General features: G+C 45.9%; 1 protein-coding gene across 6 annotated transcripts in view; it reads right to left on the bottom strand.

Annotated features, from left to right (window-relative positions):
• Positions 1–3508: 3508 nt before the first annotated feature.
• Positions 3509–27862, bottom strand: part of LOC148512051 (uncharacterized) — a 40914-nt gene continuing 16560 nt past the window's right edge. For 5 of the 6 annotated variants that reach the window (XM_088482323.1, XM_088482326.1, XM_088482325.1 and 2 more), the window contains 5 exons: positions 16744–16841; positions 16522–16633; positions 9734–9831; positions 9267–9366; positions 3509–7251 (listed from right to left, as the gene is read on the bottom strand). In XM_088482323.1, the coding sequence (XP_088338449.1) occupies positions 4064–7251; positions 9267–9366; positions 9734–9831; positions 16522–16633; positions 16744–16841 (3596 nt within the window). In that variant the 3' untranslated portion in view covers positions 3509–4063. The remainder of the gene's footprint in view (positions 7252–9266; positions 9367–9733; positions 9832–16521; positions 16634–16743; positions 16842–27862) is intronic. The other variant, XM_088482322.1, reaches the window with a different exon arrangement.

Genomic DNA, 27862 nt, shown 5'->3' with positions numbered 1-27862 from the left:
TAGAAGGAGCACCAGGTGGAAGAGGCCTGGAAGGAAGAAAATGAGCTTGTTCCACTGAGAACTGCAGGGAAAAAGAATCCTTGCCAAACAATTGTAACACCTAGTCCTCAAGAAACTTCAAAGGGCTAGACCCTTCAGCCCTCTTTGGAAATCCCACAAATAATAAATTATTCCTATGGAGTTTGACTTCCAAGCCAGACAATTTGAACTTACAGGTGGCCGTTTGAAAGAATGTCATCAAGTTGACCCCACAGAGGGGAAGTGAGATCCTCAAGGGCAGAGATGTGAAGTTCGGCCTTGCCAACCCTCTCTCATTTCCCCTTATCTGTAACCTTTTGTTCAGAGGTAGTAATAGCCTATAGAATTTGGGTCAGGGTAGGTGGGGGGTCACCTTCAGTGGTCAGTGGCACTGGGAGGTGATGATTGACCACCAGCCAGGTTTTCAGCCTGTTGAGGGACAGCAATGGAATGGGCAAACCTCTACAATTTAGAAGGAGCGCTGGAGGCTTGGCCCGACTTGAACATGATGAAATTACAGTCACAGCAGAATCCCGCAGGACAGTAATGAGACAAGTCCCAAAGGCTAACGTAGAGAATAAGGAGGATGGCAGAGCAGATGAAGAATGCCTCAGAAGTAGAGTATGACACCACCCTGACAGTACCAAGAGCAGGGAGACCTTCAGGAGAGGGACCACCGGCCATCATATCAGGGGCAGCAACAAATGGCAGGAAGGACCAGAAGCCCAGACCAAATGCTTCATTTAACAGCAACAACTTCCAGCAGGAATATGCAGCCTTTAAGAGTTCATGCAGCATGGACTCCACAAATCAAAGATGGCAACAGCAGTCCAGGGCAACACCAGCGAGAAGTGGGACCTGAGGGACCCACATCTGGAGAGGACAATGTATCAGAATCACCAGGAAGCCAGCAGGCAGTCCAAGCAGGAGATGCACTGCCAACACACTGAAGATCAGACCCAGTTAGGCAGTATCCAAGATGGCAACTGCCACAGCAAGTCTCACCAGAGATGTAAGGAGGACACAGCTGGACCCTGGGAGGAGAAACTGCAGACCGGAGCACAGCCACAGCATTAAGGAGTGAGCAGCATTGGCTGGGAACTGCACAGGTGCCAAGACCCAGCAGAAAGAGATTCCCCATCTGGAGGCAGAGACACCCCCCCCCCTGCCAACTTGAAGACAGAGATTCAGGGGATCTCACCCGTGCAGTGTCATGGTACAGCAAGTAGGAGATGCACACTAAACAGGATTTTACACAGGTGGGCAAGCAAGCATTGGGTGGCATACACCATGCTACACCAAGCCAGGCCACCAGCATGTGTATGTCTTTAAACAAGAATGTTCTGGACTGATTTTTTTCTGAACTACAAGGAGTAGAGGACACCCTTGGAGAGTTTAGGATCTCATTTCCCTCATATTCTCATGTTGTTGAACTAGATTAGGAACAAGAATACATTTAAATGTGTAATGAGGATGGTAACTTTGACTTGACAGCACCTGGATTGGTTATTTTGGAGGGACCAATAAACAAACTTCATAATTGGAAGCTTTAGTCTGAGAAAATATTTGGACAATAAGACTATCTCCAGGTGATACTGGATGGCCACTCTGTCTCTTTTTATCTGCAGATAAAGGGTGTTATTTAATTTTAAGGTTTCCTTCACCTGTGTTGGAGAAACTGTGAAGGAGTGGATCTACATCCAAAAGGGATGAGGAAGACAAGAATGGTGGATGAGAATGAACCCCGTACAATATAAAATGTTGCAGTTGGAAAATTTAATTTTATCTCCATAAATTTTCTAAAGAACATCATCGAAAGATATTCTAGAGATAAATGAAGTAGTAAAAACCGGTGCAAAAGGTAAAAACTTTGAGTAGAATAAAATATGCCATCTTTGAAAAGTGACCACCACATCCCAGAAGGTGTTGTGACCCATAGACGTTCAATCAATGGGCAGATGATGTGACTATGGATTTTTAAGTGTTGGAAGAGGTAGAGACAACTGCAAGATACTGTATTTGAGAGATGTTATGTTGGACACAAGTTGTGTAGGCTGATACTCAATCCTTGACATCTTGTAGTAATTTCATGATCAGTTTAAGTCTTTTGGCTTTAGACACTGTATATTTCTACTTAAGAATGCCAATGATTCTTTTCTGGAGATTCAAAGAGATTATATCTAACTTCCAAAGATAATGTCTTGATCTTGTGCAGATATTTTCTTGAGTGATTTCATTAGATCGGTGTACACGCTACTTTATAGAACTGATGTTTCAAATATGTTGGGAATTAAAACAGCAATTATATACATTATACCACTATATCACCCCCTTACTAAAAGTAATGCAGCAAAGAGATATTCAAAGCTTCAACCCATTAATACATGGCACAATAATCATGGGCTACCTGCTAACCAGGATGAAGTCACAGGTCTTGAGAAGAGCTCAGTGAAGAATCTAGATTTTTTTTTAACACTATTTGGGCAAATTCAAGATAAAGTATTGTGGGGTTTGGGTTTGCTTAAGTAGCATTGAAAGAGGTACAATGTAGTCTTAGAAAGTATTGAACAATGGTGTCCTCATCCAATCCAGAAGAAATGTATAAAATGATGTTATGAGTGTATCATGGCCAGTATCATTGTATAAAGACCAGCATGAGAATACTCTGATAGGAAATTTGGTTTTAATATGCAAACTAAAGTTGCCAAGGGGTTAGAATTAAATATCTGTTGACAACATTTTCTTTTTGTAAGTGCAGCAATGATCAAGTGTATTCACTACGTCCAGGCAAAAGTGAATAAATGTCCTCACTCCATAGCCCAGTAACGAAAACATTTTACAATGAAACCCAATAGTTATCACCTAAGCGTGAGCCAATGATTTGAAAAAAATAAAACTATGGCCATACATGAATACGTTTAGGAAAAATATTCACTCAGGTTGTACTCTGTAATCACCATCACAAAGTTTACGGATTCCAATAAATTTTTTCCCCTTCAATTTTTTGTTTAATTTATTTATTTTTTTAATTTTTAAGTGTTGTTATGTACCGTAATGCTGATAAACTCAACAGAGTGGAAAATGAAATAATTATTTTCATATTTGGAAGCTGTAATTATTGTAGATGTATATTGGGTCCAAAAATTGGACACAATAAATTCTACAGTGGTAAGTGAATACGGGCTTGTTTGAATAATGGTAGTCTCTTTTCAGATACCTATATCTGATTGTTATTAATCTATGTGCGGATGAAATATTTTATGCAGATGAATGGTTTTGAAATGAATATGGCTATGACAAATATTATTTACATGCAGGCATAATACCAGGCTGGATCCACTCATAACAATAAACTTCTCTTTACCCATAAGCCTGTTTAAATGGGTGTGCTTGAACGAATCTAGCCATATAGCATCACAACATTTTTGCCCTCAGCTCTCATACATTTTTTTTAAATCAAGTAAACTTTATTGATTTATAAAGTGGTTATAACAAACAAAATCTCGCCAACTAACACAATAAAAAAAAATATAGTAAGGCGATACATAAGTCATGTTCAGAGATAAACAGATTATCAACAGCACAGAGCCACGCTGAGCCAAACCAACGAGCAGCATGGGAGGAGGACTTTTTACAGATTAAGTAACAAATGACAGAAATAATTACATGGACCATTATACATCAATTATAGTGTATGATCAAACATAATGTAAAGTGTCCACGATTTCACATTATATTTCCAGTCCATTGACAGGATTATATATTGCTTAGAACCCTACATAACATCAACATGCTGTTATTACTGCAGAGAGCGATGGAAATATCTTAATTGAATAAGGAAACTGTATTAAGTGCCACACATGAACAGTTTTCCAGTCTTATGTTGATGTACATTTCATCTATGTCTGTGAATGGGGAGTTTCAATTAGGCAAGAGGTTTCATCAGAACCTCAAGCTAAGTGCGATTGCCTTATTACTACAAATTACATTATCATATAATAGCTTTCACAATATGTAGTATTGTTGCAACAGTGTTTCACCAACATCATCTCTTGGAAGTTGCTTTCCTCTTGTGAGTTTTCAGATGCGTAACCAGATTTATTTTTTGTGTAAAACATTTCTCACACTCAGAACATGAAAACAGCTTCTCACCTGTGTGAATTCTCTGATGCCTAAGCAGACGTGATTTATATAGGAAACCCTTCCCACACTCCGAGCATGGAAATGGTTTATCTCCAGTGTGAATTCTCTGATGTTCAACAAAAAGGGATTTAATTTTGAAACATTTCCCACACTCAGAACATGAAAATGGTTTCTCACGTGTGTGAGTTATCTGATGTTTAATAAGGCCTGATTTGTGTGTGAAACATTTCCCACATGCAGAACATGGAAATGGTTTCACACCTGTGTGAATTCTTTGATGTATAACAAGACGTGATTTATATGCAAAACATTTCCCACATTCAGAACACGGATATAATTTCTCACCGGTGTGAGTTCGCTGATGTGCAACTAGATGTGATTTCTGTGTAAAACATTTCCCACACTCAGAACATGGAAATGGTTTCTCACCTGTGTGAGTTCGCTGATGTTCAACAAGAGCTGATATATCTTGAAAACATTTATCACACTCAGAACATGGAAACGGTTTCTCACCTGTGTGAATTCTCTCATGTTTAGCAAGACCTGACTTATATGTGAAACATTTCCCGCACTCAGGACATGGATATGGTTTCTCACCGGTATGAATTCTCTGATGTAGAACAAGACGTGATTTATACGAGAAACTTTTCCCACACTCAGAGCAAGGATATACTTTCTCACCTGTGTGCATTCTAAGATGTGCAATAAGATGTGATTTATGTTTAAAACATTTCCCACACTCAGAACAAGTAAATGGTTTTGCATCTGTGTGAATGATTTCATGTAAAACAAGACGGGATTTAAATGCAAAACATTTCCCACATTTAGAACATGTAAACGGTTTCTCACCGGTGTGAGTTCTCTGATGTAGAACAAGACGCGATTTATAAGAGAAACATTTTCCACATTCGGAACACGAATATGGTTTCTCCCCTGTGTGACTTCTCTGATGTGCAATAAGATGTGATTTATGCTTAAAACATTTCCCACACTCAGAACAAATAAACGGTTTCTCATCTGTGTGAATAATCTGATGCAAAAGAAGACGGGATTTAAATGCAAAACATTTCCCACACTCAGAACATGTAAACGGTTTCTCACCTGTGTGAATTCTCTGATGCAGAAAAAGACGTGATTTATATGAGAAACATTTCCCACACTCAGCACAAGAATATGGTTTCTCACCTGTGTGCATTCTCTGATGTGCAATAAGATGCGAGTTATGTTTAAAACATTTCCCACACTGAGAACATGGAAAAGGTTTCTCATCTGTATGAATGATTTGATGTAGAAGAAGACGGGATTTGAATGCAAAACATTTCCCGCACTCAGAGCACTGATATGGTTTTGTACCTGTGTGAATTATCTGATGTTCAACAAGAGCAGATGTATCTTGAAAACATTTCCCACATTTAGAACATGTGAATGGTTTCTCATCTGTGTGAATTCTCTGATGTCTAAGAAGACGTGATTTAAAGGAAAAATACTTCCCACACTCAGAGCATGGAAATGGTTTCTCACCAGTGTGAATTCTCTGATGAATATTAAGATGTGATTTAAGTGCAAAACATTTCCCACAATCAGAACATGGAAATGGTTTCTCACCTGTGTGAATTCTTTGATGTAGAACAAGACGTGATTTAAATGCAAAACATTTCCCACACTCAGAACATGAAAATGGTTTCTCACCTGTGTGAATCCTCTGATGTAGAACAAGACGTGATTTATAATTAAAACATTTCCCACACTCATAACATGTGTATGATCTCTCACCTGTGTGCATTCTCTGATGTGCAATAAGATGCGAGTTATGTTTAAAACATTTCCCACACTCAGAACATGGAAAAGGTTTCTCATCTGTGTGAATGATCTGATGTAGAACAAGACGGGATTTAAATGCAAAACATTTCCCGCACTCAGAACATTGAAATGATTTCTCAGCTGTGTGACTTCTCTGATGTATAACAAGCCGTGATTTATATGTGAAATTTTTCCCACACTCAGAGCAAGAAAATGGCCTCTCCCCTGTGTGACTTCTCTGATGTGCAATAAGATGTGAGTTATGTTTAAAACATTTCCCACACTCAGAACATGGAAATGGTTTCCTATCTGTGTGAATGATCTGATGTAGAACAAGACGGGATTTAAATGCAAAACATTTCCCACACACTGGACATGGAAATGGTTTCTCACCTGTGTGAGTTCTCTGATGTAGAACAAGACGTGATTTATAGGTAAACGTTTTCCCACACTCAGAGCAAGAAAACGGTTTCTCCCCTGTGTGCATTCTCTGATGTGCAATAAGATGTGGTTTATGTTTAAAACATTTCCCACACTCAGAACAAGAAAATGGTTTCTCATCTGTGTGAATGATCTGATGTAGACGAAGACGGGATTTAAATGCAAAACATTTCCCGCACTCAGAACACGGATAGGGTTTCACACCTGTGTGAATTCTCTGATGAAGCACAAGCCGTGATTTATACGCAAAACATTTCCCACACTCAGAACATGGAAATGGTTTCTCACCGGTGTGAATTCTCTGATGAAGCACAAGACGTGATTTATACGTAAAACATTTACCACATTCAGAACAGTTATATGGTTTCTCACCTGTGTGCATTCTCTGATGTGCCATAAGATGCGATTTATGTTTAAAACATTTCCCACACTTAGAACACGGAAATGGCTTCTCATCTGAGTGAATAATCTGATGTAGAACAAGGCGTGATTTATACGCAAAACATTTCCCACACTGAGCACATTGAAACAGTTTCTCACCTGTGTGAGTTCTCTGATGGGTAACAAGATGCGATTTAAATGCAAAACATTTCTCACATTCAGAACATGGAAACAATGTATCACCTGTGTGCTCTGCACTATGTGCACCAACATCTGAGCTATCGGCAGAAGGTTCTTCATGATTATAGGGATCAGATGATATATCTGCATTGTATAGGAATGGATCTATATTTAGGGTAAAGGGGATCTCTCCTGTAGAATCTTCTGTGATGTTATCTTCTATTTTAAAAGATGGAGTCAAAATGTCAAGATATCCCTCCGAAGTATTCCTGATTTTGCATCCATCTGCTGGAAATAAATGTATGGTAATAGGTGTTTTAACTCTGAGGAGCATATTTTCATACCATCAGTAAATCCAAGATCTTCAGTTCTTTGATTTCAATGAGCAAATTAGGAACAATTACAGATATAAACTTGCAAAGAGCAATAATGACTTTTGCTGAACCGACTGTATACTGCCTTACAAAATAACACCTTATTTCCAAGTAGATTGCGTAGGCCCAGCCTCGGGGACAGGCAGATTGCATTGCCATATCAGACAGCTCCATACAAAATGTAGACTTTGGTGAGTAACACTCACACTCCCCATAGACCATTTCATGTGGCTTCGTGAAACGTGTAGAAGATGAGCAGTTGAAGGGATCAAACTAGTAGGTTCTATTTGTAGTTTGTTTTATTCTACATTTTATTTTTATTTATGGCCTTTTCAATATATTTTTTATTACTTTTAAGGTACATTCAATCCGTGTACTATTATTTCAACAATGACATTTATTTGAACCAAGAAGTGAATCAGATATTTTTATATCATCTGCTAAAATCTCACCTATGCCAGCATATCCCGTGGGGAAATTGTATGCGATGAGGACCAAGAAGGATAGAAATAACTTATATTGTCTTCGGTAATCACCACATCAACAGAGACGGGATTTACTAATCTTGTTTGGAAAGGTGGGTGTTAATAACTACTGCCTGCCTTGACTATATCTCTTTAAATACAGAAGATATTTTGGCCCTTCTGCGCCAGATAAACCATCCTACTTCCGATACCAAGCCAGCAGCATAGAACGGGAAGTCCCATTAGCCGGTGGCAAAGTCGAATCACAATTCCCACCCAGACACTGTAGCTCAGACACTAACATCCAAGGAGCCAAGGAAGCAGAGCAGATATGGGCTAAACTAGAAGGAAGACCTAGACATGGGCTTACACTACTCAAAGTTTTCCAGGTGGACATATAAAGTAGAAAACTAAAACAGTGAAGCAGCGTATACATGGTCAACCTCAGCTAGAATTGCCCCACTGCCTGAGTCCTGTTACTAATGTAGACTGGAGCTTTGGTGTAGGCCAGTTCTGAGAAGAAAAAAAATAGAACTGTGGACAGAGAAGAGTAGAAAAGAGCAACACAGAATGATGACAATGACACTGAGAGGAGGCATCAAGATATAATGTTCATACTAGCACCCTGCACCAGTCACAAGCCGCACAGTTCCTCTTTCCTGCCTGGGGTGTCGCTCTCTACTCTAGTGCTTCTACGATACTCAGCTGATACAACAAACTGCTGAGATACAGACTAGAGTGTGCTAGAAGCACCAGAACAGAGAGCAACACCCAAGGCAGGTAAGAGGAACTACACGGTTTTTGACAGGTGCAGGGTGCTAGAATTAACCATGGTATAGAGAAGGAAATTGCAGCAGGCCACACTAAGGTGACAGCAGCAGGAAGCAGAAACATGAGGACAGAGCAGTAAACAAAGACAGACTATTACTGTGTTGAGATGTTCTGCGTGTGTAATCTTAGTATTATTTTTTTTCATTACTGCAATATATAAACATATAGACAATCAAATATTCAGGTATAATTTCAAAAGCAATATAATGGTTAATGTCACATAGTAGTGTACAGGGAGGATCATGGGTTATGTCACATGGGGTTTTCTCCAATTGAGCAGAGGTTAATTCACAATAGCAACAAGTATGGAGAAGATAGAGAGGATTTATATATTGACTTTGCACACAATTAAATAAGAAGAACAGGAGTATAATAGGGGCTGGTGGCTCCTGATGTATGAGATACACCAGAGAGTGTGGGGAGGAGACTGGTCAGATCTCTGGGCTGGTAACACACAGTGACATGATGTGACGGGGAGAGCAGGAGCATAATAGGGGCTGATGGCTCCTGACTCCCCCACTGGGCAGATACATTTCCCACATTAGTGACAGAGGAGGGTGTAGGAAAAGAGATTGTTGTAGTGACTGAGTAAGGAGAATATGTGACTCTCTTCTGTAATGAGTTTATTACCCACCTGTGCTGGAAATTTCCTTCTCCTTACACTGCTGATCATCCATTCCATACATCTGTGCTTCCTCTATATCTTCTACTTTAATATAAGTCAGATATTCATCCTAAAAATCCCACAAAGCAATACAATAACATTTAATAATTGATTTAATCCAGTGGTTTTCAAACTCGGTCCTCAGGACCCCATGCAGGTCACGTTTTCCATGTCACCTAGCAGGTACAAAGGTGTATTCATTACTCGTACATTTTAAAAGATCCACAGGTAGTTATAATTATTTCACTTTTGGTTCCGTGAGGAGACCCGGAAAAAATGCACTGTTTGGGGTCCTGGGGACCGAGATTGAGAACCTGTGATTTGATCAATTGTGATCAATTGTGTAGAATATCACATAGTGTTGCTCTACAGAGCATATAGTGAAAAAAAGTCAATTTACTATTTTGATATTTAGCTAAACCCTAAATCCCACCTACCTGATACTCCTGTGGGATCCTGTGATTCTCCTCTGTATAATCCTGGGAATAAAGAGGACGGGGACATCTCTCTGGGGTATTTCTGTTACTGGGTCCATCTGTAGGAGACACACAGTGACTGAGTAGATAGTGAATACCAGGAGATGTGTGTACATGATCCTAAGCAGCCCATAGGGATAATGACCTACTGAGAAGGTTTGGATTTACGGAACTTTACAAAAGATATGGAACAATGCATTTCTGGACTAGCTAGGTCTCCAGCAGTGTGGAAAGGCAAAGGGAAGGCATTTGTTCAGCATCATATAAAAACAGAACTGTTTGTAGCCAACCTCTTCCCCCACGAGGTGTGAGAAGAGGACACAAGTATCCATTTGATACGGCTGTGAAATGTCCTACGTCTCTTGGTGTCCTCCAAGAAAGCCCAGTCCACCATGGAAGCTCTTAATGTCAAGATAAGGTTAGTCAATGCGATTTACAGATGACTCTTGCATCTGTAAACAGAACAAATCTAAGCTCTACAATGCAACATGGTACTGGTAAAAATTAGCTAAAGACAGCGCCACTGGAGTAACACATTCCCCTCCCTCACCACTGTAGTAACACATTACCCCCGCTCACCTCTGTAGTAACACATCCCCCTCCCTCACCTCTGTGGTAACACATTACCACCGCTAACCCCTGTAGTGACACATTTCCCTCCCTCACCTGTGTAGTAACTAGGGGTGAGCGGGTTCGGTTCTACTCGGTTCCGTTCGGATTTAAAAACCGAATCTTATTGGCTATCCAAAACTCGTGACAGCTGATAGCCAGTAAGATTCGGTTTTTAAAACCGAACGGAACCGAGTAGAACCGAACCCGCTCATCCCTAGTAGTAACACATTCCCCCCATATCTGTGTAGTAACACATTCACTTCCCTCACCTCTATAGTAACATTCCCCTCCCTCATCTGTGTATTTACACATTCACCTCCCTCTCCTCTATAGTAACACATTGCCCTCTAACTGCTATTGTAACACATTTCCTTTCTTACCTCGCGGTAACACATTCCCTTCCCTCTCTTTCCAAATAGGGGAGCCACACCAACTGCCAGTGATGTTTGACAGCACTTAGGGTGACAGTTGGTGTTTGAATATTGAACTGTGCTGCAGCCACGATGAGACAGTAAGACAGGACATTGCACAGGGGGAGGATACATTTTAGCCCTTTTCACTCCATTAGGAGTCAAATTTCAAAAATCCCTTCTTAGTTGGCACCTACGTCATGGAAGGAAAATACTCCCCAATTTTCATGTTTCTAGGTCCAGGGATTGGCCTGGGCGTTGATCAGCCAAGTGAGTCAGTCAGTCAGGACATTTCATTTTATATATGGATTCCATTTTGTTACCTTCAAATACCCCAAGGAAGCCATAAATAATGACTGTCTTGGGGTAATCAGCTGAGTAGAGACAGGTAAAAGAAAAACCCCTAGGTGTCTTTGAGAAATTCCTTAAGCTGTCCTTAACACAAACCAGATTAGAGTGATTGGAATATATGTGCTGCCATGGAGTATTCAAGGAAATTATATTAACGACAAGTCACATTCTGTAATTACCTTGCCATAGTCCGCGACAGCCATAACTAATAGGACTTGCCTAAGCAATATATGCCAAATCGGGTGGGGTTAAGAATAAACAGCACTGATAACACAATTAAAACTCTAATAAATGACTGATTAAAGGGATCTCTTTCCACAGCGAGCATCAACAGTCAGAAGGTGTCATTAGACGACCAACCAGTTACTATACAGATATGTTCCACTGATGCCTGAACTGTACATGCCCAAGAGGTTACCACCACCCTTGCAGAACGTGCCCTATTGTTGGCATGTTCATTTAAGGCTGAGCAATGACATCCGTATTTCATCTTGCAAGAGTAGATTTGGAAGGAGAAATCCCCTTACAAGAGGCCAATAGAAGTACAAAATTTGTCTTCAAAAAGAAACATGGCTAACAAATTATTTGATTGTAGTTCTATTGCCCATGGATTCAGCCAGAGCTGTCTTCTGGCAATCATAGTTTAAGCTATTTTCCTGGCGGAAAATATATTTGTCTTTAAAGTAGTCTCAATCCTTTTTGATAGAACCCAATAGGGAGAAGGGAGGAGAGATGGAGGCAGGGGAAGAAACACAGAAGGAATGGTTGGAAGAGAACTATGAGTGTGCAGTATTACGAAAACCAATGGACTGGGGGGTTTGAAGGAAGAGGTGGTGGTCAATAGTGAGGTTGAGAAGGATCTACTGTTCATTCTAGAACCCTGCACATAATCAGTGATGAGGGCGTCTTTTATTTTTGAAGGGAAAGATTTTAGACGTCTTGTAAACAGCTAAGGTAGCTGTAGTGATACGTCAAGTATAAAATTTTGACCTTCAAAATTAAAATATGTCCTCCTGGGGACACCAGGTCATGTTTGAAGGAGGAGGGGACAGTACCTGAAGTGAGGGATGAGTTGAGCAGGAGGGCAATAAGGGAGCAGGCATATAGGCTGGGAGGTCATTGGATCAAGGTGGAGAAAGGCTTGAAGTGCCTGAAGTTTAATCTTTGAGACAGCGGGGAAGGAACACAATAGTACAAGTCCATTGGTGAGGGAGAAAGAGATGTGTACGCGGGGAGATGTCACTGTGAATGGATTCATTATAGAGGGATACGAGAAGCTAACTCAAGTGCGGAAATGGATGAGGGGAGGTGAAGAGGAAATTGAAGGTAGCTAAGACGCGGCATGGATTGGGTGGAGATAAGAGATTTAAAGAAGTAATGCTTAGCAGGAGCAAAGGCAGAGCTATGAGAAAATAATGAATTTAAAATGGAAGAAGTCATCAAGTGAGCAAGATTTACCTACTAAGGCACTCAGCTGAGCATGCCATGGTTCAGGAACAGATCATCGTAGGCTAATGGTGACAGCTGGGCGGTAGAATCTAGGGTAGAGGTGAGGACTTGTATGTAGAGAGAGAAATCCTGCTCAGGGTAGGAGAGGGTGGGGATGGAGAATAGAAGAGAGACGACAGAGGACAAAGTGGAGTGATTGAGGGCGTAGGATAACGTAGGCTGGCAAACATTGAAGGAGATTAGGAGGTGGTCAGAGAGAGGAAGGGGAAACTTAAGCAAGAGATTATCAAGCCAGTGGAGTGCCCACTCTTATGAGAGGCAAAATAAGGAGCAGAGGGAGATAAGTTTGGAGGAAGCAGGACTGGTTGGAAAAATCACATAAATGAGGAGTAGAGGTGGGAGGAGAGAAAGTGGAGGAGTCAGAAAGAGGAATTGTGTGACAGGACCAGAGGGATGATAGCTGGTAGCTACAAGGAAGAGAACTGGATGGAAGAGAAGGATGGTGCAGACTTCAAAGTAGGAGAAGGAATAAGAGGACTCAAAGGGAATGACCAAGAAAGTGCTGTAAGAGGATAGGAGGAATCCAATTAGGCTACCACGGTGACCACCAAGTGTGGGGGGTATGGGAAGGAGAGGTGGAGCCTGAGGGAGTCATCCAGGTCTAAGCAATAGCAAGCATGTGACGGAGTTGGAGATGAAGAGATCATGGGTGCCCAGTTCTGCTAGTCTTTACACTGAATTCTTGTACTTTACCAAATCAAATATAATTTACGTCTACTAACATATGCAAAACAGCAACAACACACATCTCTCCCCTTGTCTCAAACAATCTCCTTGCTCGACCTCCCCGTTCTGACCAAAATTTCTGCCGCTCGCCCACCTGCTCCCGTTTAAAATTAAGATGGCCCTCTCTCGCACTCTCCTTACCTCCAAACCTTCAAGTGCTCTTATAAGATTAATGAGACACCTTCTAAACCTCTGTAGGAGTGACTACCAGATTACCACCACACTACACAGTTCCCCCTTATTATTCTTCTGTATTTAAAAACGCTCTGACCCATATCTGTATCGCGTAAACCCACTATGTTTAAGCACCTTAAACATAGCTAGCTGCCTAATACAATATTCAATAAGTACACAAAATCTCATGCAGTGGTCGAAGTGGGAATTTTCAAGTGGGGGTATGGAAATTCTTAAGATGCAACCCCTTTTTCATTAGTGTAGTGTACCACATCGTAGTACTCCTTACACACATTATGCCATATAGTAGTAGTGCCCCTAATAGCAAATTATGTCGCACACAGTAGTGCCCCTTATACAATAGAAATGCCCCACCCCTTATAACACATTACGCCACACACAGTAATGCCCCTTATACACATTATGCCACACACAGTAATGCCCCTTATACACATTATGCCACATACAGTCATGCACCTTACAACACAATATGCCACACAGTAATGCCCCTTATACACATTATGCCATACACAGTAATGCCCCTTATACACATCATGCCACATACATGAATGCCCCTTATACACATCATGCCACACACAGTAATGCCCCTTATACACATTATGCCACAGACAATAATGCTCCTTATACACATTATGCCACACACAGTAATGCCCCTTATACACATTATGCCACACAGTAATGCCCCTTATACAATTATGCCACACACAGTAATGTCCCTTATAACACACACAGTAATGCCCCTTATACACATTTTGCCACATACATTAATGCCCCTTATACAAATTTTGCCACACACAGTAATGCACCTTATAACACATTATGCCACACACAGTATTGCCACTTATACACATTATGCCACACACAGAAATGCCCCTTATACACATTATGCCACAGACAATAATGCTCCTTATACAAATTATGCCACATACATTAAATGCCCCTTATACACATCATGCCACACACAGTAATGCCTCTTATACACATTACGCCACACACAGTAATGTCCCTTATACACATTACGCCACACACAGTAATGCCCCTTATACACATTATGCCACACACAGTAATGCCCCATATACACATTTTGCCACATACATTAATGCCCCTTATACAAATTTTGCCATACCCAGTAATGCACCTTATAACACATTATGCCACACACAGTATTGCCACTTATACACATTATGCCACACACAGAAATGCCCCTTATACACATTATGCCACAGACAATAATGCTCCTTATACAAATTATGCCACATACATTAAATGCCCCTTATACACATCATGCCACACACAGTAATGCCTCTTATACACATTACGCCACACACAGTAATGTCCCTTATACACATTACGCCACACACAGTAATGCCCCTTATACACATTATGCCACACACAGTAATGCCCCATATACACATTATGCCACACACAGTAATGCTCCTTATACACATCATGCCACACACAGTAATGCTCCTTATACACATTATGCCACACACAGTAATGCCCCTTATACACATTATACCACACACAATAATGCACCTTATAACACATTATGCCACACACAGTAATGCCCCTTATACACATTATGCCACACACAGTAATGCCCCTTATACACATTATACCACACACAATAATGCACCTTATAACACATTATGCCACACACAGTAATGCCCCTTATACACATCATGCCACACACAGTAATGCCTCTTATACACATTATGCCACACACAGTAATGCCCCTTATACACATTATGCCACACACAATAATGCACCTTATACACATTATGCCACACACAGTATTGCCCCTTATACACATTATACCACACACAGTAATGCCCCTTATACACATTATGCCACGCACAGTAATGCCCATTATGCCACACAATAAAGCCCCCTCCAGCAGCCTCAGACTCACAGAGCTGACATGATGAGAGACGATTTGACTCATCTTATTTCCATGTGCACTTGGTGTATGGCCCCTGCCGGCAGACTTCCATTGATGGAGAGTGGCACCACTCCGCAGTCATTTCAAATCTGGCGCTGTCCACGAGCTAATCAGGAGATGCCGCCACTGAGGCTCCACTGAGGCTTCTGATTGGCTGCTGGTCCACAAGCTCCAAGTGGCTCGCAGACAGCACCAGATTGTAAATGACAGTGGCTCGGTGCCGCTGTCTCTCCAAGTCTCCATCCATGGAGAAGATTACAAATTTGCCTGTTAATACCCAGACTTGCTATAAACGGTTTGTCAGCAATCGTACTATATGTATGAGATACACCAGGGAGTGTGGGGAGGAGACTGGTCAGATCTCTGGGCTGGTAACACACAGTGACATGATGTGAGGGGGAGAGCAGGAGTATAATAGGGGCTGATGGCTCCTGATGTATGAGATACACCAGAGAGTGTGGGGAGGAGACTGGTCAGATCTCTGGGCTGGTAACACACAGTGACATGATGTGAGCGGGAGAGCAGGAGTATAATAGGGGCTCATGGCTCCTGATGTATGAGATACACCAGAGAGTGTGGGAAGGAGACTGGTCAGATCTCTGCGCTGGTAACACACAGTGACATGATGTGAGGGGGAGAGCAGGAGTATAATAGGGGCTGATGGCTCCTGATGTATGAGATGCACCAGAGAGTGTGGGGAGGACACTGGTCAGATCTCTGGGCTGGTAACACACAGTGACATGATGTGAGGAGGAGAGCAGGAGTATAATAGGGGCTGATGGCTCCTGATGTATGAGATACACCAGAGAGTGTGGGGAGGAGACTGGTCAGATATCAGGGCTGGTAACACACAGTGACATGATGTGAGGGGGAGAGCAGGACTATAATAGGGGCTGATGGCTCCTGACTGCCCTACTGGGCAAATACATTTCCCTCATTAGTTTGTTCTGACAGAGGAGGGTGCAGGATAATAGACTTTTCTGTAATAAGTGTTTATTACTCACCAGTGCTGATATCTGTAGGGATTTCCTCCTCCTTACACTGCTGATCACCCCTCACATACGTCTCTTCTTCTCCCTCTACAATTTCTATCTTAATGTTAGGCAGGTCTTCAACCTAAACAATCAAAAAACACTTTATCAGTGTATACAACACACACAGCTTCTCTACATATCATATAATGACAGTCACTGTGGTATATTGCTGAGACTATAAATCCCACCTACCTGATGCTCCTGTGGGATCCTGTGATTCTCCTCTGTACAATCCTGGGAATAAAGAGGACGGGGACATCTCTCTGGGGTATTTCTGTTACTGGGTCCATCTGTAGGAGACACACAGTGACTGAGTACATTGTACATATGTGATTATCAGGTGATGTGTGTACAGTAACCTAAGCAGCCCATAGTGTGACAGGGAAAGCAGGAATGACTCAATATGCTAAAATTACTAAGGGCTATATTTACTAAACAGCAGTGGTCAAAGCTTCCATTTAGTAAGTAAAACCATAAGTAGAGGCACCAGTCTTGAAGTTATTGTAATACAGCAATACAAAGGCTTAATGACTGACAAATAAATTAAAACAATTCAATATCATTGAGCTCGTGTTTGATCGGACCTGGCGCACTTTCTCCATCGTTCGTTTGGCTTGTGAAGCTTCAGACCTTGGGGTCCTGTGCATCGCGGACGCCTGAGTCCGCCATATTAGGTTGACCGTGGACCTTGTTTGAGGCCCCATGGCTTCAAACGTGGATTACTTTCAAATTGTGCTGATTTTTTGATAGGTTTCTTACAACTGTTCTACTACTTCTATTTACTTCCAGTGCTTGTGTTTTACTTCTTTCTCTGTTTCTTGAGGCCTACAAGTTAGAGCTAGAGTTAATGAGCAAAGATTTCGTTTTGTTGCTTTTCATGCACCTAACCAAGGTCAGTCATTCTTCCTGGATACACTCCTAGAACGAATTGAGGTCAAGCCGGAAGGTACGACTCTTCTGGAAGGCTACCTTAAGTGGTTGCTTGAACTCCAAGACTGATACCTCGTCTGGGGCCTCTGGACTCTTCCTCAAGAAGCTAGGAAGATGAGGAGACTCATCCACAATCACCAGCTTGCAGATACATGGAGACTCCTACATCCAGCAGAGACGGATTACCCTTTCTACTTACACCCTCCTATTCGAGAACCAATGATATTTTTATATTGGTCATGAATGGATTCCAGATCCCCGATTCTGACCATACCCCCCATCTCGTGAAACTTTCCTCTCCACTCCTTGCCACCATACTTTGGTATTGGGTACTCGATGGTCAACTGTTGCAAGATCCTTATTGTGAATCACAACTGGAGGAGGCCATAGCAAATTATATATTATGACACTGACAAAACATCCAACATTACACTATGGGAAGTGCACAAGTGGGCTTGACTCCTGAGTCGCACGCAAAAGTGCCCGTAGCAGCGTCCACTGGCGTCTCAGTCCCTGTATATATACGGCCCCACGGCTGTACACCAGGGAAGGAGCCTGTAGCACCATTTGCAGGGGACCGCCAACTTAAGATAGGCATCGAATACCAACGCCTATCTTAATCCTGACGCCGGAACGCCAGTCCGGCGTCAGTAAGTCCGGGATGACCTTAGCGTTAGCCGTGGGGGAGGGAGGAGGGTTAGGTTTAGGGAGCGTAGCGGAGTCAGGGTTAGGTTTTGGGGGGGGAGGTTAGGGTTAGGCACCCCTAGGGGGGAGGGTTAGGCACTACCGGGGGGAGGTTAGGCACTAGGGGGGAGGGTTAGGATTATGCGCCACCGGGTGGAGGTTAGGGTTAGGCACTAGGGGGGGGGGGGGAGGTTAGGGTTAGTCACCCCTAGAAGGAAGGGTTAGGCACCACCGGGGGGAGTTTAGGGTTAGGCACTAGGGGGGGGAGGTTAGGGTTAGGCACCCCTAGGGGGGGAGGGTTAGGCACCACCGGGGGGAGGTTAGGGTTAGGCACTAGGGGGGAGGTCAGGGTTAGGCACCCCTAGGGGGCAGGGTTAGGCACCACCGGGGGGAGGTTAGGGTTAGGCACTAGGGGGGAGGTTAGTTTTAGGCACTGGGGGGGTTAGGGGTAGGCACCCCTAGGTGGGAGGGTTAGGGTTAGGCATCACCGGGGGGAGGTTAGGGTTAGGCACTAGGGGGGAAGGTTAGGGTTAGGCACTAGGGGGGGAAGGTTAGGGTTAGGCCCTAGGGGGGGAGGTTAGGGTTAGGCACCACTAAGTGAGGGTTAGGGGGGGGGGGAGGGGTAGGGATAGGGTACTTACATGCCCTGTCGGGATCTTCTCCCTTCGGGCTGCCGGCGTCGGGATATGAACCGGCGGTTATTCAGCCGCCAAGACTTCATACCCATTCCGTATATAGACAGAACATAAGTGTCATTACAGGAGAGATGCTGTGCCCGTGCTTGTCTCCCAAAATAACTCTATAATTTATTTATTCAAGATGTATGTGTGCGTGTGTGGGGCTGTATATCACTGTGTCTCTGGCAATGAGACGGAAATAACGTAGAGAAAAAAATGGTCAATAATATCTTATACACATCTTATATAGGACGGCATTATAGAATATCGTTATTTATTATAGTCCGGAGAATGGTGCATCACTGCAGATGGGAGCTGCTTAGTCCCAGGCTGCAGGGTAAGGTTGTCCTCTGCATGACGCTGGGACACGGCCTAGGCAAGCTCCAGCGCTGAGAGCTGGGGGTAGATTGGATAAAAGCTGAAGGAATGTGTGTATATGAATTATAATATTAATATGGATACATTTAAGCTAATGTGTAGATTTGTAGGTCTGTGTCAGCGGATTGTAGGTGACAATGTTCTAATCTATGTACACCTGTGCTATTTAACGCGCTGTTGTAGAATAGTGGAAACACACGTGTACATGTATGGACTGTGCACTTCTGATTTATTCAGTATTTGCCATTATTATAGGGTAATTATCCTGGGCCTAACAAAGGGTTTAGTATCAACTGACCAAGGCCCGTATTCAATTTGAGGTGAAAAGCTGTTTTCGCGTGTTTTTGGCGGAAACTGTTCGCTGATGACGTCATTTTCGCCTGTTTTGATTTGACTCCGTATTCAATTTGGAAGACTTTTCGCCGAGGCGGAAAGTCAATGCAATGTAATAGGCGGAAAAGTTTCGCTTATGAATAGCAGGCGGAAAAAAGTGCAGAATTGGGGTTTGGGGGTGCAACGTTGCGGGAACGCCCGTGCAGCCTTCAGACAGTCCCCCAAAGGTAAACTTCGTAAAAAAAAAAAAAAAAAACACTTGGAGGACACCCCAAAAAATCACTTTGAATTTGGGGGCGAAAAAATATGAGATATGGTAAGAACTTACCCTTGTTATCTCTATTTCTACGAAGTCCATAGGGTTCCACAGGATACCTTGGGGTATAGGTGTGACGTCAGTCGCTGGGCACCATAGAGTTAAGCTTTTCAGCCTCCCAGGATGCACTAGGGTCCCCCTCCTATACCCCGCCCCCGAGCCAAGGCACCTCAGTTAGTTATCAAGCCATAGGCCGGAGGAGGAGAAGGAAGAGAGAGAAAAAAGATCTGGACACACACAAGAATCACATTCTCACCAGAGGGAGACGGAAAACCGGTGACCAGAGCAAAGCCCATCTGCAGCACAGGTGCGACAGGGCGAGAGTCCTGTGGAACCCTATGGACTTCGTAGAAATAGAGATAACAAGGGTAAGTTCTTACCATATCTCAAATTTTCTACTTCAGGGTCCATAGGGTATCCATAGGATACCTTGGGGATGTCCCAAAGCAGTATCCTTTAAGGGTGGGGACGCTCCTGTGCAGAAAGGAGAATCCGCCGCCCGAAGGAAGCATCCTGAGAGGCGAAGGTGTCAAACCTGTAATACCTCACGAAGGTATGGACAGAGGACCACGTAGCAGCCCTGCAGATCTGAACTGCCGAGGCACCACGTCGAGCTGCCCACGAAGGACCCACAGACCTAGTGGAATGAGCCTTCAGAGAAGGAGGAACCGGTAGGCCTTCATGAAGATAAGCTTCAGAAATAGCCATACGGATCCAGGCTGCCAAAGTTTGCTTTGAAGCAGGCAAACCCTTTTTACGGAAGCCATAGAGGACAAACAAAGCGTCCGACTTCCTAAACGAAGAAGTGCGGTCAACATAAGTCCTTAAGGCCCGCACAACATCCAAAGAGGCCTCATCCACGGAAAGACCCGGTGAGTTAAAGGCCGGAACAACGATTTCCTTGTTAACATGAAACTGGGAAACAACTTTGGGAAGAAACTCGGGCCGAGTGCGGAGCACTACCCTGTTCCCATGAAAAACCAAGAAAGGGGGTCTACAAGAAAGAGCCCCTAACTCAGAAACACGTCTGGCCGAAGCAATAGCCAGAAGGAAAACAGTCTTAGCTGTTAGCCATTTAAGATCCACTGAGCCCAGTGGTTTAAACGGTGGTCCTTGGAGAGCCCTCAGGACCACAGCCAAATCCCAAGGCGCCACAGGTGGAACAAAGGGCGGCTGAATGCGGAGAACACCTTGCATAAAGGTGCGCACATCCGGGATTGTAGCAATCCTACGGTGAAACCAGACAGATAGGGCCGAAACCTGTACCTTCAAAGAAGCAAGGCGAAGCCCATGATCTAGTCCCGCTTGCAGGAAGGCAAGAATCCGAGACAGACGAAACTCCTGCGGTGCATAACCTCTCGGTCGACACCACTGGAAGAACATATGCCACACACGATGGTATATCCTCGCGGAAGACGGTTTCCGAGCTCGCAACATGGTACGCACCACAGAGCTGGAAAACCCCCAGGACCTCAGCATTGCCGTCTCAACAGCCACACCGTCAAAGACAGCCGAGTCAGGTCCGGGTGGAGGCAAGGACCCTGAGACAGAAGGTCCAGTCGTAGCGGCAACCGCAGAGGACTGTCCACGGACAGACCCTGAAGGTCTGAGAACCAGTGCCGTCTGGGCCACGCGGGAGCTATCAACAGGAGCGTCCCTCCTTCCTGTTTGAATTTCCGGATTACCCGTGGAAGAAGGGAGACCGGAGGGAACAGGTATGCGAACCGGAGCGTCCACCGGACGGACAAGCATCCACCAGAGACGCCCCTTCGTCTCTTGTGCGAGACCCGTACACCGGCAACTTGTTGTTGTGCCGGGACGCCATGAGGTCGATCTCTGGAAGACCCCACCTGTCCACCAGCAGTTGAAAAACGTCCGGGTGCAGGGACCATTCCACCGGATGAACGTCCTGGCGACTTAGAAAGTCCGCCTCCCAATTTAGCACTCCCGGGATGAAGACCGCTGAAATGGGCGGAAGATTGCGCTCCGCCCAAACCAGGATCCGAGAGACCTCTACGAGAGCCGCCCGACTGCGAGTTCCTCCTTGCCTGTTTATGTAGGCCACGGTGGTAGCGTTGTCCGACTGGACCTGCACCGGGTGACCCTGGAGAAACCGATGTGCCTGCTGGAGAGCATTGAAGACCGCATGGAGTTCCAAGATATTTATTGGAAGCTCCGCTTCTGTCGGCGTCCACCTGCCCTGGAACAAGTGTGGATCCGAAACTGCTCCCCAGCCCCGAAGACTGGCGTCCGTTGTCAACAGGACACAATTTGGAACCCAGAACGGATGTCCCTTGTTGAGGTGGGTCGTCTGTAACCACCACGCAAGGGACAGGCGAACCTCCGGGGTGATCACAATCGTCTGGGACTTCAGAGACTGAGGCAGCCTGTTCCACTTGGGCAGGATCAGGTGCTGCAGAGGTCTGGAGTGAAACTGGGCGTATTCCACCATGTCGAACACCGACACCATGGAGCCCAGTAACCTCATCGCCGAGTGTAGGGACACCCGGCGGCTGTGCAGACAACTGCACACCCTTGCCTGTAAAACAGAGATCTTGTCCTCCGTCACGAAGATCCTTTGCTGTCCCGAGTCCAATAAGGCTCCAAGATGCAGAATCCTCCGAGACGGGATTAGAGTGGACTTCTGCCAGTTGATTAGCCAGCCGTGCCGTTGCAGCAGTGCAATGGTCAGGTCCAAGTGGCGTAACAGTAGCTCTGGAGATCCTGCCACCAATAACAGGTCGTCCAAGTACGGCAACATCACCTTGGTGAAAACACGTGGTGCTGTCGCCAGGCCAAAAGGTAACGCCCGAAACTGGAAGTGGTCGCTGCGGATTGCAAACCTGAGGAACTGTTGATGGCGCAAAAGAATAGGGACATGCAGGTAAGCGTCCTGTATGTCCAGTGACACCATGTAGTCCCCAGGTTCCAGCGCCAGAATGATGGACCGTAGGGTCTCCATCCGAAAACTTCGGAACCCGCAAAGACTTGTTGAGTGCTTTGAGGTTGAGAATCGGACGATACGACCCATTGGGTTTCTGTACCAAAAATAGATTTGAATAGAAACCCTGGCCCCTCTGGGAGAATGGAACAGGCACTATAACTCCAGCCTGGAGCATAGTGTGCAATACCTTCCGCAGCTCCGTAGCCTTGTTCCGGTCTGATGGTAGACCCGTGGTGAAGAATCGAGCCGGGGGTCTGTGCCGGAAGGAGAGGGCGTATCCATGGGAAACCACCTCCAGAACACAAGTGTCTGTCGTAGTGGCCGACCAACACTGGGCGAACTGTAGCAGGCGGCCTCCCACCCTGGGATCCCCCAAAGGGAGGCCCGGACCGTCAGGCCGCAGGCTTGTCATCTGGCTTGGGAGCCAGACGTCTGGTACTCCATGCCTGCTTCCGGGGCTTGGCCGATATCTTCGGGCCAGCCTGTCGAGGAAACGACTGTGGTTTGGGCCTGCCCTGGGCCCTAGATGACCGAAAGGACGGTGGTCCAGAACCAGAAGGAGCAGCGGCCGACGGGAGACAAGCCGATTTGGCTGCCGCCAGCGTGGCCACAATCTTATCCAGATCCGGACCGAAGAGAACTTCTCCGGTAAACGGCAACGCCTCCAGACCCTTTTTGGAATCTGCGTCCGCCTTCCAGGATTACAGCCACAAGGTGCGACGAGCAGCCACCGCTGCTGAAGAAATTCTAGACACCAGAGTACTAATGTCTAGGGCCGCCTCGTTGATATAAGTGGCCGAATCACGGAGATTACCAATCAACTCCGCCTGTTCGGCCGGACAGTCAGAATCAAAAGAAGCCTCTAATGAATCCGCCCATCGCTCCATCGCTCTGGCAACCCAGCAAATGGCCATAGCCGGCCGTGCTGCCCCCCCGCAAGGGAATAAGCGGACTTCAGGCAGATCTCCACCTTGCGGTCCGTAGCATCCTTAAGGGAGGACATAGATGGCATCGGCAATGTGGCACTATGGACAAGACGGGTCACGTGAGAATCCACCTGTGGAGGGGATTCCCACTTTGCAAAATAATTAACGGATAAGCCACCGCCAGGCGTCTCTGCGGCTGGTATCTTTTGCCAGGCTGTTTCCACGCCTCCTCTAAATAGTCCACCAACTGACCCGAAAGAGGAAAGACTGTGGCATCGCCCTTCACATCTTTGAAAAAGGCATACTTAGATTTAGCCGCTGGGGGAACTTCGTCCTCAATCACCAAGGCTGTGCGGACCGCCCGAATAAGTCCAGGAATATATACTTTGGACTTAGCATCAGCGTCCTTAGTATGGAGAGGTTCCTGATCGTAAGGATCCAGAATCTCCCCATCATCAGACGTCCCCTCGTCATCCTCATAAGGAGCCGACAGAGACGCCACCGGCCGTTTATGCGGCCGCATCACAGACTCCCCTTGCAACACATCCGACAAGTGCTGTACAGAACTCGTCAGGGAGTTAACCCATGCTGGCTCCTGAGAAACCGGGAGCGGGGAAATAGGGAGAGTGTGGGGTACCACCAATTGTCGTGGGAAACCCTGCATGGGTGACGACACCACTGACTGCTGGGAAAAACCCATCGTGTAAACGCGGGCTGCGGAGCTAACTGGCCCACTAAGGCTGTAAGCGCCCGAGCGAAACAAGCCCAGGGCGGCTCCTGTACCGGTGCTGTAACCGTAAGAGGCCGCGCCATGGACAAACACTGCCGGCAAAGGCCCTCCGCGCTACCCTCCCCCTCCCCGGTACTTTACAAGTAGTACACTGTAGCGGAGGGGAAAATCACTTTCGGACATGATGGCACCACGTATGTGACCTCTCTCACCAATTATATCTTAAATAGGCGAGAGACCACCCTGCAGCACCGCACCGCAAGGGCTTAGCAGAAAGAACAGGGACAGTAATAAAGCTGACAGTTTAGAGAAAAGTTACAGGCAGCAGCGCTAGCACAGTCACATACAATGCAAAGAAAATCAATTCCTGCACTAACAGCGCTGATCACTCAACTACGCAGACACAGGGCCTGGTAGGACACAGCGCTGCATACACAGACCTGACCACAGCGGAGGAGAGGTATGCGGGGGGACCCAGACCACGATGCTTCCTTCCAGGCTTCCAGCAGCGTTCACCATGCGTTCTGGAGAAGATGGCCGGCGAGGAGCAGAGAGGAGGCTGGCCTGGGGGAGGAGCGCTGCCACAGGACCAGTCGGCAGCGTGCAGAGAGGGCTGTGTGCAGCGGGGGAGGCGCCGGCTGTGAGACAGGGAAGGCGCGCTCCCCTGGCATGCATTTAGCCCCTGGGACGCCGCAGCGCTACCGCTCTGCTGCGGTCCGCTGTCCCAGGGGGTAGTGGAAAGCGCAGGTTGGTCGCCTGGCTCCACGCTGCAGCCAGTCCCCAGGGAGCCCCCTGCCTGGGGACTTAGGACCATGTGACCAGCGGGGACCCACCGCGGGACGCCGCTGCTTACCTTTGTCCCCCTTGGATCCGGCCATGGTCCGGAACATCTGGGGTCACCGCTAGCTGTGACCCCAGATGCTCACCAGCATCCCCGGATCGGTACCGGCGTTCTGGTACCGGCGGGGGTGTAGGGAAGACAGCATGGACGTCAGGACTGACTGTCCATGCTGTACATCCAGAAAGCTTCAGGGGCTCTTCTAGCCCCCCCTCCGACAGGTGCACCCGACTCCGGCCGGGCACCAAACTAAACTGAGGTGCCTTGGCTCGGGGGCAGGCTATAGGAGGGGGACCCTAGTGCATCCTGGGAGGCTGAAAAGCTTAACTCTATGGTGCCCAGCGACTGACGTCACACCTATACCCCAAGGTATCCTAACCCTAATCCCCCCTCTAAGTGCACACCTATACCCCAAGGTATCCTAACCCTAATCCCCCCTCTAAGTGCCTAAACCTAACCCCCCTTCCCTGCCGCCTAAACCTAAGTCCCCCCCGGGGGTGCCTAACCCTAACCCCCACTTCCCCTAGCCTAAACCTAACCTCCAGGGGGGTGCCTAACCCTAAGTCTCCCTTCCCCTAGCCTAAACCTAACCTCCCGGGGGGTGCCTAACCCTAAGTCCCCCTTGGGAACCCTAAACCTAAAACGACTATCCGCGCTATGGCGTCCCTTCGATCTTGATACCGGGCGTCGGGCTCCAGGAGTATGTCAAATGACAGGCGCATATCGACGCCTGTCTTTAGACCCTTGCCAGCATATGACAGTCAGGAAGCCGGCTGTCGGGATTAGGTCCTCCGGCTTCCCGACTGCATACCGTAGGATGTGTGTATCTTCTGACCATCAGGAAGGATTGTACCTCTGTGACATCTGTGTGTTGTGATTATCCCGAGCACACATAGAAAAGGATTCGTCTTTCTATAAGACATGAAGCAATAAACAGCTTAAGACGCCTGTGTCTGTTTGTATCCTGTGACCACCAAAATAACGCAAAAGACTAGTTCTCCGTATCCAAGCGGAACCTCTTTGCCAGCTACTTACTGCAAACTGGTCCAAAGTGAGGGACCAGTGGGAATCAGCTGACATTACTCAGGGGGATATATTCAATATCCCGACAGCGGGGACTCCGGTGGTCAGAATGCCGACGCCGGACACTTATTGGAAAACCGGCGTCGGAATCCTGAAGGTAAGTAGCGGGTTTGGGGGGAGGCTTAGACATTAGGTGGACGGTTAGGTTTAGGCAAGGGGGAGGGAGAGGTAGGTTTAGGAACTAGAGGGGGGGGGAGGGTTAGGAGTACGGTTAGCGCTTAGGTTAGGTATAGTAACCTCGAGCCGTCGGTATAGTAACCTAGTTGGTATGCCGGCATTGGAATTCTAACCGCCAGCATCCTACCCAGGAGGTGTTGCAGCAGCGTGTCCACACATAACCAAAAGTAGGCGGTTACTAGTGCCGGTGTAAGGAGCCTGGTAGAAGTGGTCCCAAGTGCCAATGTAGGAGCCTGTGTAGAACGAGCGGTTCCAGGTGCTGCAATAGGAGCCAAGCGGTGGCAGTGAGTTACAAAGCCAAAGCCAAATACGCAGTGGGAGGAGTCACTAATAGGCGGTTACTGACGTTGAGAGGGAATCCGTAGGTGTGGTGGTGTAAGCCCGCTCAGGTTACGCAGAGAAGAATAACCACCCTCTATTCGATCATTGACAAAAGATCTGTGATCGCCCGGTGTGACTCCATCCAATCAAACTGGCTAATGGTATTCACATAACAACTGTTTAGTCTAAACTTTACTCACTTGGGGGTCTAGTTACTAAGCAGTGTTAGGAGACAGAGTGAAAAGTGATAAGAAAGTGATAAGGTGCCAGCCAATCAGCTCCCATCACTTGCTTATCACTTTTCACTCTGTCTCCTAACACTGCTTGGTAACTAGACCCCTAAGTATTCGAGTGTGGTGCAGATTTCTACAGACACTGAAAATCTAATGAGACACATAGTGTCTTACAGCTGTCCTCTGTGCAGGACAAAATATCACGAGCATTGTGTAAGTGCTAGACACAAGCCCAAAAAATAAAAAAATTAAGTGAGATAGAGGCCAGCCATTTCTGTTATACCTTATTCCAACAGGTGCAAATGAATTAGAGTGTGAGGAGAAAAGCAGGAGTATAATAGGGGCTGATGGCTCCTGATGTATGAGATACACCAGAGAGTGTGGGGAGGAGACTGGTCAGATCTCTGGGCTGGTAACACACAGTGACATGATGTGAGGAGGAGAGCAGGAGTATAATAGGGGCTGATGGCTCCTGATGTATGAGATAAACCAGAGAGTGTGGGGAGGAGACTGGTCAGATCTCTGGGCTGGTAACACAGTGACATGATGTGAGGGGGAGAGCAGGAGTATAATAGGGGCTGATGGATCCTGATGTATGAGATACACCAGAGAGTGTGGGGAGGAGACTGGTCAGATCTCTGGGCTGGTAACACACAGTGACATGATGTGAGGGGGAGAGCAGGAGTATAATAGGGGCTGATGGCTCCTGATGTATGAGATACACCAGAGAGTGTGGGGAGG

This window comes from Taudactylus pleione, unplaced genomic scaffold, assembly GCF_031769625.1.
Source record: "Taudactylus pleione unplaced genomic scaffold, aTauple2 ptg000285l, whole genome shotgun sequence".
NCBI classification, from domain to species: Eukaryota; Metazoa; Chordata; class Amphibia; order Anura; family Myobatrachidae; genus Taudactylus; species Taudactylus pleione.
The sequence above is the reverse complement of the archived record's forward strand: the minus strand, read 5'-3'. Positions and strand labels throughout refer to the sequence as shown.